Genomic DNA, 13,390 nt, shown 5'->3' on the forward strand with positions numbered 1-13,390 from the left:
AGGGCTCACAACTAACTGTCCCTTCCTGTTAGCTGTTGCCCTGGCAACACCAAGCACCCAGTCATCCTTTCCCTCCACACACACCTTCCAGGAGGCCCTTGTAGGACGGCCCATAGTGCCCAACACATAAGGATCTTTATCAAAATGCTCATTGTTTGGTCTTGGTGATGCAACATCTCTCCACTGGACTGTTTTCTTATCCTTTGATATCTGCATGTTAGGGTGAGCTGTGTCCACATCCAGGGTGACATCCACTGAAGAAAACATAAAAACAAACATGATATGATGGAAGGTTTGTCGTCATTCACTATCAGTTACTGATTTACTAAACCCTCTTTGGTAGAAACTTTAATTACAGCTCAGAATAAATGGGTTATAACATGGTAATAACAATGACCTATTAGTAGTATTGGTATGTACTGTATGTATCCAATGAATGTAACACAGTAATAAGCTACCCATTGAGTCTATGTTTTTATGCAGATGATGAAAGGGTACTCTGCTATTCATTAGGAGGCTGCTTCCTGTCAGGGGCTCATGTGGAATATGTGACAGCAGCTGGTGAAACCAGGAACAAGTCAGCAGACGATTTAATGTTCAGACTTTTATTCAGAAAAATGTAAATACATTTCAGCATTGTTGAAAATCACGTACACACTCGCTAGACAACTAACACAGCTTGTTTTGTGAGCCTGCTAACGATGTAAAGTAGTGTTATAGTTAACTAGGTAGTAGTAGGGATTACTCACCGAATTATTTGCATTGCAATGTTTAGCTTGCCTAGTGAGTGTGTCATTGATTCTCAACATTGTTGAAATTTATTTTTTTTAATCCGAAATAAAGTCAGAACATTTTGATTGGTTGGCGACTTGTTCCGGGTTTCACCAGCTGCTGTCACAATTGTAAACATGGTCTTACTTGTCAGATGAATATGGGATATTTTAAGGGGGGAGTAAAATATAAACAGGTAATATAGAATATTCCAGGTCTTTTTTCCCCCACTTTATTTCACAACCTTCTCTGTTTTTGCATTACAGACCATGATCTTAGTTATTAAGACGGGATAAAACTATATGGGTAATATTGCATTTTCCAATTCTGATTCTATTTCAATAGTAAACACCTCCACTGTTTCTTGGTTATGAATCTAAATTAAATGTTTACTCATCAGTGTCAATTATTCAAGAACAATTGGAAATGGTGTAACAACAATACAGAAACAAGCATCTTTCAGGAAAAATAATTAAGTGAAAACTACAGTCCGCCTTACCGTGTTAAAATAAGGTAAGTGTCTTTTTTATTACTGATAACTATCAGTATTTACTGGTATGTAAAGTGCTACCTAATCGTTGTTTTGAATAGAATCATTTCTGTAGAAATTCGAAAGGGATGATTTGTCATCAAGTGAAAATGTGTCTTTGCAGATGAATAAAGCATTCATTCATTCATTCATTCATTCATTCGTTCATTCGTCATTGAAGATAGCAGTAGATGCAAAGGGCCAATTACCGTCATGTAAGCGTGCCTGATTGATATCTGAAACAAAACAGGAAAAAGGAAGACAATGAGATTCACAAAGTCTCAAACTTCATTCAAACCATCACTATGTAACAGAAAAAGTATCCAGAAAACGTTTCCCTGCATTGTTCTGTTGCACCTATAAATACAATGGTTTATCTGAAAAAGCTGCAAAATATAGTAGAAGTAAAACTCAATATATTGTAATCTAGTGCAGTTTATTCTTGATGCCTATGACAGCAATACAAGCATCCAACTTTTTCACAATTTTTACATAGTTGTCACATTATGACACATACGGTATAGGTATATGACCAAGCGTCACATTGCATAGTGACAAGTGCACTAGGAGTTTTTGGACATGAATGGGTCTGTAGCTGACGCATTGGAATGCTAACCTTGGTGTTGAGTCATCAATGGCTGTGAAAGGGCTTCTATATGTGGACTGGTCTCCGGATGCAAAGGACAGGATGATAGGTTGATAGGATCATCATCATTATTCCAGGATGAGAAAAGTGGACAGGCTTCCTCCTCATAACCTGGTCCATTGTCAAATTAGTAAATGAGTGAGCCGTCCTCTGCATTATAGAAAGTCACCTTCTTCTCCTCACAATCCAGATAGACACTGACTTTGTTTGGACGTGTCTTATCAAGGACAGACTCCTCATCATCCATGGCTTTAAGCCTGTGACCATTGGACAGCCTGATTACCCAGAAGCCATTGGCAGGGCTCACAACTATCTGTCCCTTCCTGTTAGCTGTTGCCCTGGCAACACCAAGCACCCAGTCATCCTTTCCCTCCACACACACCTCCCAGTAGGCCCGTGCAGGACGGCCCATAGTGCCCAACACATAAGGATCTTTATCAAAATGCTCATTGTTTGGTCTTGGTGATGCTACATCTCTCCACTGGACTGTTTTCTTATCCTCTGATATCTGCATGTTAGGGTGAGCTGTGTCCACATCCAGAGTGACATCCACTGAGGAAAACATAACAATAAACATGATATGGAATGTTTTTCTTTATTCACTCAAAATTCTTACTGATTCATGAATTAATCGTCTTGAGTTTTTTAATACAATATTTTCAAGAATCTGAAAGGAATGTTCCTCTTCAACCAGAAAATGTGAATAAAAGCAAATAAAAAGAGAAACAGATTAATAGAGCATTAATTCATTCATTCATGTATCATTCAAGACAGCAGTAGATGCAAGGAGACACATACCTTCATATAATGCACTTATTAATGCACCTTCATTCTGATTCTGATTCTGATCTGAAACAGAACAGGAAATGGAAACACAATAAGATTTCTCACATTTCATCACCCCGTAGCAGAAATGTATTTGGTTACAAAGGCAACTGGCTACAAACCAAGGTTACACAACTCTGGTCTCCATATTGATACAGGCCAAGTTTTGATATTAAATCATGCTGCATAACAGATTTCACTCACGAAAATATGATTCCCAAATTCATTAGGCTCTCTACTGCATTAGGCTTCACTCCTACAGCTGCATTCATAGCCAGACTAACAAGTTACTGGAACATGTAGTGCTTATTTGATTGATTATCAGTCTTGATTCGTACAGCTTTGTGTTGATTTCTCAAAATATGATTCCCAAATTCATTAGGCTACGTACAGTGGGGGAAATAAGTGACAGGGAATTTGATCCCCTCCTGATTTTGTAAGTTTGCCCATTTACAAAGAAATGAATGGTCTAGGTTTATTGTAACACTGAAAGACTGAATATCAAAAATACAATCCAGAAAAACACTTAGAGGTTAGAGGGAGGGAGGTAAGGAAGGATGGAGGAACGGTAGAGGGAAGGAGGGAGGGAAGGTAGAGGAAAGTAGGGAGGGGATTGTGAGAGGGAGGGATGAAGAAAGGGAGGGATGGAAGGAGGAATGGAATGATGTAGGGAGAGTAGAGAGAGGGAGGGTAGAGGGAATGAGAGATGGAGGGAGGGACAGAGGGATGGGGGGAGCCGGGAGGGATGGAGGAATGGGGGGAAGAAGGGATGAAGGCACACACACACACCAGTGTTGTAGTACTCGAGTCCAGGACTCAAATTTATTTATTTTTTGTCAGGACTCGAACCGATTTTCGGAGATGCCTGTTTTGTTTAGTCTTATTACTTGAGGTTTTGTTGATTCAGTGTTTCTTTGTGTAGGTGTGAGGGTTGTCCATTAAAACCCTTTCCCTTTTTACACTATTTAAGTGACTGACCATTTTTCTATGTTGTGGCTGGCTTTATGTATATATGGCTTTTGTGCAGCACTTTGGTTTGGTCCCTTTAGTTTCCTTGGGGTACTTTCAGCCATAACAATATCCATAGGCTGGACATGGACACATTGGTGTCACGTATTTTATTTTGTCTTTTTATAATGTTAACACACTTTTTTTAGTTTTATTTATAGAGCTCAAAATCACAAATTAGCAAATGTATATCAAACCTTTTGAGCAAAAGTGGACCATCCTTTTTAAATTAAATCACTACTTGTATTATAAGTACATGGCAACTTCAGTTAACCGTTCATCGAAGACACATCTGGAGGTAACAGAGCTGACATACCATGTTGAGCAGATGGAGCTGCAGACACTGCTGGATCACACTCAACTCCACTAACCTCCTCTTCTGTGTGTGTCTGGTCAGCTGTAGGTGAAGAGACTGAGTACACAGATACGATCTGTTACTGAGACATCAGTAGGCCTGACTCTTTGCTCTGGAATAATTTGCTTTGTTGTGTTTTCAGTCGGTGAAAACAGGATGGTGACCTATCTCTGCTTAGTAACATTACATGTGAGTACATGGCAAATAACAATTTTCTGAATTATTCCATTTTTTTCCCCCCACAAAAAAGTGCTGTATACTGTATATCAATGGTGATCTCATTAAATATGTACCCTTTTTAAAATATGTTACAGTCAGGGATTTTAAAATGCAATGGGATTGCATATCCTTCCCACAGAATACATGAAGAACCTTGCAGGCTTGACTGGAGACAGAGTACTCTGCCTGCTTTGATTTGCAGCCACGCCTCATAGTCAGGCGATTTGCTCAGATTTTGAACTGATAATTATGTTACCCAGTAAATCCATTCCTCCCAAGCAGTCTCACACTGTTAGCCGTCAGCAATTTGGCAAATGCATTACATGGTAGTGTGTATATGAGCCTCACCTTGTTCAGTAAATGGTGCACTAGGAGTTGCTGGAAGTGGAAGGTTGTCGTCTGGTGGATGTGGCTTTAAAAGAATGTCTTGATGCTGATTAGTCATGTGGTCTGAACTGGTCACCAGCCGTTGAGGATTCTCTGGTGAATGTGGAGGTAGTGTCTGGTGGATGTGGATAGATTTTGGAGGGCTCTCTTGGACTTTTGGAGGAGCTGCTGCATATGGGAGGGTCTTGGAAAGAGGGGTGGTCTTTAGCTGTAGTTGGGTCTCTAGTGGATGAGGAGAGGTCTCTGGGTGTGGAAGAGTATCTTTGTGTGTAGATGCCAATGTTTTTTGAGACCTACTACATGAATGCACATTATCAGCATTTGAAGTGGTCTCTATATATGGAGTGGTTCCTGAGTGTGGACGAGTCACTGATGTTGGAAGATTCTTTAGCCCTGACGGACCCTGTTGCTTTGGAGAGGTCTGTAGATGTAGAGGGGTCTCTGGATTTGCACGTCTCTCTGGCAGTTGTGGGGTCTGGAGCTGATGAGTGACCTCAAACTGTGAAGTGGTATCGTGGTGAAGAAGTAGTGATGCAGCGGACTCTGGTAAGACTCTGGTAAGTGTACCAGGTAAGACTCTGGTACCAGCGGACTCTGGTAAAGTCTTGGAAAGGGAAGGTTGTGATAAGTGAGGTACATGTGAGTACTTTGCCTTTGGAGAGGTATTGTGCCATGAGGTAACTACAGTTCCACAGGGTTTGGGTTGTAGAGTCACCTTAGCAGGTTGGCTCCCTTGATATACATGGGCCTTGTTAAGCGAAGTGGTCTGTGGAGATGTCTTAGGCTGTGGAGCAGGCTGTTGATATTGAGGGCTGTCAACTCCTGCATTATGCAGGTTGAAGTCTGGTGGATGTGGCTTGAAAAGAATGTCTTGATACTGATTAGTCATGTGGTGTGAACTGGACACTCGCTGTTGAGGGTTCTCTGGTGAATGTGGAGGTAGTGTCTGGTGGATGTGGCTGGATTTTGGAGGGCTCTGAGACTGTACAAACTCTTGGACTTTGCTGAATTGATGTACATGGGCCTTGTTAAGCGAAGTGGTCTGTGGAGGTGTCTTGGGCTGTGGAGCAGTCTGTTGATATTGAGGGCTCTCAACACCTGCATTATTTAATTAAAACAATAAACATGTGATTCAATTGACATTCTTCAATCTATTAAAGCTTTTTGGTGCTGGAAACCCAATTAGCATTAAGCAATTACTTCAAGTGGTTAGGCTTAGGTTTGGGCATTAACTTTGACTGGTTAGGGTAAAGGTGAATTGGCAGGAGAAGTTATTGGCAAACATTAGCTTTAGAAGCAGGACTTACCAAGCAAACATTCTAAATGCACTAGTTAGTTAGGGTTAAGGTTAGGTTTCAGGGTTAGGGTTCAGGGTTGGGGTTAGTTACCCAGCATGTTTTGCTCCAGTGGCTTCTTCCCTGCATGCCCATGGCGAGGTCTATGAGTCTCTAGGTGATACAGATGTATTGATGTACTCATACGTCCTCCTGTAAATGAAAATAAACAGGCAATCTCACTGTTGGTTCATTGTTTCTTCTTTCTACTGTGAATTTAAACAATGGACCGTTCTTGGTCATTGTCACCAAAGGACCGTTCTTGGTCATTTTCACCGAAAGACCGTTCTTGGTCATTTATATAGCGGTGGTTTTCAACATTACCAAAGACCTGATGGCCTTGCAGAAACATCGATAAGATGCCAATCATAACGTTTGAATCCCAAGTGAGGTCATTATTGAGGACTATGGACCGTATGAATGAAAATGTACTTCAATCCAGACCTGTGGCATTATGATGTTATCATCAACATCTTTGACATACAGTTCATAATAATTATTACTCAATTATTGTGGATTGCTGTTTGACATGAATGCACTCTATACGTTGTGTTTTTTTACGATGATATTGTGTGTTGTAAATATGTTGGCTATTATAATAATCATTTAATATACAAATTATATATATATATATATATACGTATATATTATATTGCATTTCCAATGTTACATTATTAAATATGATTTCCTTTGTGTCATGGTGGCATTTGTCTGCTGATATGTGTGTTGACAACTCACCTTGTTTAGTCGCTGGTGGTGCAGGGGTCTCTGGCAGTTGAGGGGTCCCTCGCTTTTGAGGGGTCCATGGCTGTTGAGGTGTCCCCTGCTGTGGTCTGGTGTCTGTATTTTGAGGGTAGGCAGGTTGTGTAGTGGTTGCTAGATGTGAAACCACAGAGATAAGTAGATGTATAGTTGATTAATTTACTTTAGACACATGTAGTTATTGTAGGCTGCGGTCCTCTGGATAAGAGTGTCTGCTTAATGTAAACATTTAAATAGAACAGTGTTCTACAATATATCTGTCGATCAGTCCAATGAAATAATGTGGGCAACATATTTACCTTTTAAATACAGCCAAACTGTAACAAATAGTCCACCAACTGCAATTGCTATCAGGAACATCAGCATTTTGTGTCTGCAGTATACAACGCCACCTATACATAAATACAACTGTATTGAATCATTTTAAAAATGCTAACACTTAAAAAATTTAGGGACATTTATACAATAATAATAACTTTTATTTGAATAGCACTTATCCTGCAAACGTTACAATTAATAACAATAATGTGTGTGTTCTTCTTGATAAAGTAATGATATGTGTAGCATCTTCACCTTCTAAATACAGCCAAACTAGTCCACCAACTGTAACTGCTATCAGGATCATCAGCATTTTGCGTCTGCAGTATAAGACGCCACCTATAACACCTGCATTATTTAATTAAAACAATAAACATATTATTCAATTTACATTCTTCAATCTGTTCAAGCTTTTTGGTGCTTAGGTTTGGGTTTGCCTGTTGGGTGGATTGTCAGGGGATGGTATTAGCTTTAGAAGCAGGACTTACCAAGCAAACATTCTAAATGCACTAGTTAGGTAGGGTTAAGGCAGTGGTGTAGTCTACGTGATACGCAGGACTACGCCGTATACCCACTAGGAAAGGCCAAGGATTTCCGTATACCCACTTAAAAATGTGTGAGGATACGTAACGGCGTTTTGTGACAGAACTTTCACTTTCATTCATAAAATTCACCCCGTCTGTGTTACGAAGCACTTGACTTTTGGACCATTGGGACTGACTATAGCGTCATATATACCATCAACGGGGGGAGATGCGACATGAAATATGTCAAAATGCAGCACTACCATGCACAGATCAGCCTTAGAACATGTAATTTATTTATATATATATATATATATATATATATATATATATATATATATATATATATAACGTTAGACAGGGAGCGCAGTTCCGAAATGAACGATATGAAAAAAATCACAGTATACCCACTAGAAAAAACTAGACTACACCACTGGGTTAAGGTTAGGTTTCAGGGTTAGGGTTCAGGGTTGGGGTTAGTTACCCAGCATGTTTTGCTCCGGTGGCTTCTTCCGTGAGGTCTATGAGTCTCTAGCTGATACGGAGGTATTGATGTACTCATACGTCTTCCTGTAAATGAAAATAAACAGGCAATCTCACAAAACAAAAACCGGACACGACACGACACGACACGACTTGGGAGTAATTCCACAGCTCCAAACAGTATAGTCTCGATGAATATCCTCAGGGGTTCTCTTTGATATGGCATTTCAATCAGAGCATCTTTCAAATACCTTTCAAAACACCCGCCAACAGGCAAGCCACTCCCCCATTATTTTTTTTAAAACGCCTGCTTACACCTACATTTTCAAATGACCCATTGATATCTGATACCTGTGCTTACACTGGTAACATTTATAACTCTTTTATATATATTATAATAGTTAAAATACCGACGCTCATCCATGATCAGACGTTGCTGAGGTGCTGGAACTGAAGTATCAATAGAGTGCAAAATAACAGCATCCGCACACTCAAACACAGTGCAAAAAAACGTAGTTTATTGCGAGCTCTCTGTCATAGACCTTCTTCAGGCATATATTATAATCAGTACTCGTAAAAGAAAATCAGGGGGGATGGTGGATTTGATAATATGGGGACAATTTTAGAATCCCCACTGCGTCAGTGACTTCAGTGTCAGTGACTTCAGTGTCAGTGACTTGGGAAAAATGTCATTGCATGTGTGCGTGCCCCCTCGCCCACAGTATTTGTCTCATTATGCGCAAAACTAATTGTTGAAATAGCAGCAATACCACGTTCATTGATAAAATGACATAAGAGATGGAAGGGGGGGGATGGCAGTTTTAGAAGGGGGATGATTTTGACCTCCCCCCTCAACTCGAGTGCTGATTATAATATAAAGCCATTGCTTTCCGAAGTATGTTTAGAGGTCTGCAAAATAGTGCGCACATTTTAAGGCGGAGAAGAAAGAGCACTTCACTGTTGAAGTGAGTGAAACTCACGTCAAACATCATCAAAATGCGAAGACCGTCGTATTTTCAATGACGTGTGTAATGTCGCTTGGACATAGAATTATAACACTTGAGTCTGGGTTCAACAAAGGTACAACCAGTTTACTTCGGTTCTCGTAGACACCTGTCAGTCACCTACTGGCGCATTCGCCGTCCCCGACTATGAATTAACCCATTCATTATATCTTCCCCCTTTAAGGAAACATTACAAAGCTGTACATTGACTTTAACTGTAATCAACTGAACTAACCTGTAACATAGTTGCAGTTTAACACCACAGCTTAACAATTCCAAAGTCATAAATACCAAGTGGAACATCACAATGGCAAAACATCACATAGAACCAGGTTTGTATATATCTTTTCCAGTCTACGAACCGGCTTACTCACTCTGCCATATCTCCTTTAATGGTTAGGGGAGAGAGATCCAACCTGTGTCTCCAGAAGTCAATGATGATTTATTTTGTCTTCTTAATGCTTAGTGTAAGGTTATTGCCTGTGCACCATCTTATCAGTTTATGGACTTCATCCCTGTAGGCTGTCTCATCATAGCTTTCAGTCACGTGGTTTCTTCCCTAGCAACCACCAACCTGACGGGCAAAAAGTATCATAGCAACATCGCTCAACATGGCGAGTGGACGCAATTTACCGGCTGCCTACTATTTAGACCACCTCACCCATGAAGAACTATCAAGATACACGACGGTGATAGGAGAGTAGGATTGACACCATTCAAATGGTTTTGCATTCCATGTCTTCTACTCTATCCGGACACGTTGGAATTATTTTCCTAACCCCCGGAGAATCAAAGTTATTGACCCGCAAAGGCGGGTGCCTCCTTGACCGGCTTTGCCCGTGAATAACACCGGTTATGGAGGTGGTGCAAACACAAGACTATTATTGCTAAATTCACCATCAGTATACGGTCATTTTGAGCCCTTAACCACCGCGCTGACACCCCGAGAAGATATACTTTTAATATGAAACTCGATCAACCGGGAGTTCTACCGCTGCTGGACGAAACTCCCAACTCCCGCTGTTAGCGGGGCGAGGGAATATTTCTATCCGGGAATTCGCTCCTTGCTGTGTCCACGGTGATAGGAGTGGAGGATCGACTCCATTCAAAAACGTTTGGATTCCCTGGCTTCTCCTCTTTCCGGACACGTTGGAATTATTTTCCTAACCCACGGGAAATCAAAGTTATTGACCGGCAAAGGGTGCCTCCTTGACCGGCTTTTCCCGTGAATAACACCGGTTATGGAGGTGGTGCAAACACAAGACTATTATTGCTAAATTCACCATCAGTATACGGTCATTTTGAGCCCTTAACCACCGCGCTGACACCCCGAGAAGATATACTTTTAATATGAAACTCGATCAACCGGGAGTTCTACCTCTGCTGGACGAAACTCCCAACTCCCGCTGTTAGCGGGCGAGGGAATATTTCTATCCGGGAATTCGCTCCTTGCTGTGTCCACGGTGATAGGAGTGGAGGATCGACTCCATTCAAAAACTTTTGGATTCCCTGGCTTCTCCTCTTTCCGAACACGTTAGAATTATTTTCCTAACCCACGGGAAATCAAAGTTATTAACCCGCAAAAAGTGGGTTTTGCCCGTGGGTTTTGCCCGCAAAAAGTGCCTTTTGCCCGTCAGGTGGGCGTTTCCACTATGCCGTGACGTCACATTTTAAGCTACTCAAATTAACATATCCATTACACTTTTACATTAAGGTCACATTTGTAAAGCTTATATGAATGGTTTCTAATTTGTTAAAAACTACGTATAAGCAGTTTATTTTTCAATTATAAACCATCTTACAAACAACAGTTATAACTCATTAGTTTAGATTGTTCGATATTCACTTGGTGCTTGCCAAATAGAGAGCTTGCATTCAGGAGCCAGTTATTAATGCTTTATAAATGCACTTATACATGCTTTAAAAACCCCAACCTGCGAGCAACACAAACACAGACAGACAAACAACCAACAAGCAGACAGGGATACGAGATCGTCACAAGTCACTACAGTTTACTCAGAATGGTACAATAAATTAAAAAACATCCAGTGAAAGGCAGTTCTGTGGATGGAAATGCCTCATTGATGAGAGAGGTCAACGGGTCAATGGCCTGACTGGTTCGAGCTGGCAGACGCATCGAACCTTGAGGCGGATGGGCTGCAACAGCAGAAAGCCACGTCGGGTTCCACTTCTGTCATAAGTGTTATAGTATTCCTAATAAAGTGTTCAGTGAGTGTATTGTAATAAGCTATCGGACTGCTCTTAAAAAGCTATCGATATGCTCTTAAAATCATAGTGTCACAATACAAGTAAAACTGGCTAGCGTTCTCACTATACATTATCCCAGCTTTTCACATGCATTACTTGATGTATACATTCAAGACTGTAAATATGTGTTTTATGTTGTATCATGGCAACACTTCCACACAAATAAACAGAACTCAAATATTAATAATAATAATATATCATTCCATATACAATAGGTAGATTTGAGGTAAACCCTAGATAAAGTACTATCAAATTAAAGCTGAAAAGAGTGGTAGGCCTACCTTCAAGTTCAAGTTTCAAGGTTCAAGTTTTATTGTTATGTCACATTACACAAGTGTCAGAGAGTAACATTCTTAGGCTTGGGTTTCTGACATTACAGCACAAGACAATACGGCAATAGGCACAAGTCAAGATAAAAAAGTGACAATAGTACAGGACATAAGTGAATTAGCAGTACAAATAGTAAATTAAATAGATAGTTCAATAGCTTGATAGTTCAATGCTCTGATGGCAATGTTTTTGTTCTTTGTCAATTCAAGCAATGAACTCTACTCACTTCAAGTTGATTATTAACACCTGAACAAAGGTTTATTCTAATCTTAGGCAATGAGTTTATTACAGTGTGTTTGGAATCTCTTCTGATTCAGCATTACTGTCCCTCTGGGAGATAACGCTAGTCTCAGCCAGGTTAATGGTTAATAAAACATTGCAACTTGCTGAGTGCATTTGTTACATGCAGTACAAGAAATCCACATTATACTCTTCTCTCAACCCCCAACGCAACTTTGTTCACAAACCATGGGCTATGTTGCCAATTCCCACCTCAAAGTAGGTAATCTAAAACACTAAATCAATGAAGGAATCAACCATGGTCAGCTCTAGACTATTGGCAAACACTGTTTCAGTCAGACTGTCTGAGGATCTTTTGATGTTGACTGCTGTTCCTGCATCTCTTCTAGAGGGCGCTTATGAACCATAGATTCAGAGCTATGCCACTGTGCATGGCAACCCTAACCCAGTGCAAATTTCCTATCTGAAAAGGATTTTCATATCGCAACTCTACTCTACAGACGTGAATTGCTAGGAATGAGGTAAGAATCTCTAGTATTAATTTATTTACTTCACTTTGAGTTGTTACGGTCCATGACACTATAATAATGATTGTAACACACACATACTGTATATGTGTATGTGTGTGTGTGTGTGTGTGTGTGTGTGTGTGTGTGTGTGTGTGTGTGTGTGTGTGTGTGTGTCTGTGTACAGTGTATCAATACATTAAACAGGCTTTTGAATGAATCATGAATTTAATCTTTCCTTGTTCATTTTAACTTCATGGATCAAAAACATATTGGCTTATTTGTGAGAAAGATGATTTTCTGTTCCTCAACACCCTTATGCTGGTAGCTTCATAACTGTGTACATTTATCTTATCATGTGACTAGATTATTAGTGCTACTGTTGGCTCTAACCACAGGTCTGGAATCAGAGTTCCCTGCCCTGAATCCGAACTGTACCCATAAGGGGAATGAGAAATATCTGACCTTGTATCAGTGGTTATCAGTAATGTCTACCTACAGTCATGTACCACAATATATCTTGTTAAATGCAATGCTGACCTTTACAACAGCTGGGACCTCATCAGGAAGCTGCAACATAGGAAGGTTTCAGATAGAAATACAGTACATTTTGTAGAACAAGTGTGAATATCTGTGATAGGGAGTGTTGTTAGCTGCTCTATAAATTACACGTCTATCTGCAATGCTGTGGATGTTTAATAATTGAAAGGCAGCTCTGCTGATGTGCCTTTTTAATTAATTTAATGGTTTTCCAATGTCTTGTACTACTTCTACTAGTACTACTACTACAACTACTACCACCATCATGGAACGAAGCATCCTGATAGCCTGTTTGCTGAATTTCCTCATCAATTTTGCAGGTTGTACAATGTCAAACTATT

General features: G+C 40.2%; 1 protein-coding gene across 1 annotated transcript in view; it reads left to right on the forward strand.

Moving 5' to 3' along the window:
• Positions 1-6,433: 6,433 nt before the first annotated feature.
• Positions 6,434-13,390, forward strand: part of LOC308169412 (butyrophilin subfamily 1 member A1-like) — a gene marked incomplete at both ends in the record, with an annotated part of 36,451 nt that continues 29,494 nt past the window's right edge. Inside the window, 2 exons of the mRNA XM_080544095.1 lie at positions 6,434-6,460; positions 6,822-6,927. Coding sequence (XP_080400221.1) covers positions 6,434-6,460; positions 6,822-6,927 — 133 coding nt within the window. The remainder of the gene's footprint in view (positions 6,461-6,821; positions 6,928-13,390) is intronic.

Source organism: Nansenia antarctica (assembly GCF_963989245.1).
Source record: "Nansenia antarctica genome assembly, chromosome: 13".
Lineage (NCBI taxonomy): Eukaryota > Metazoa > Chordata > Actinopteri > Argentiniformes > Microstomatidae > Nansenia > Nansenia antarctica.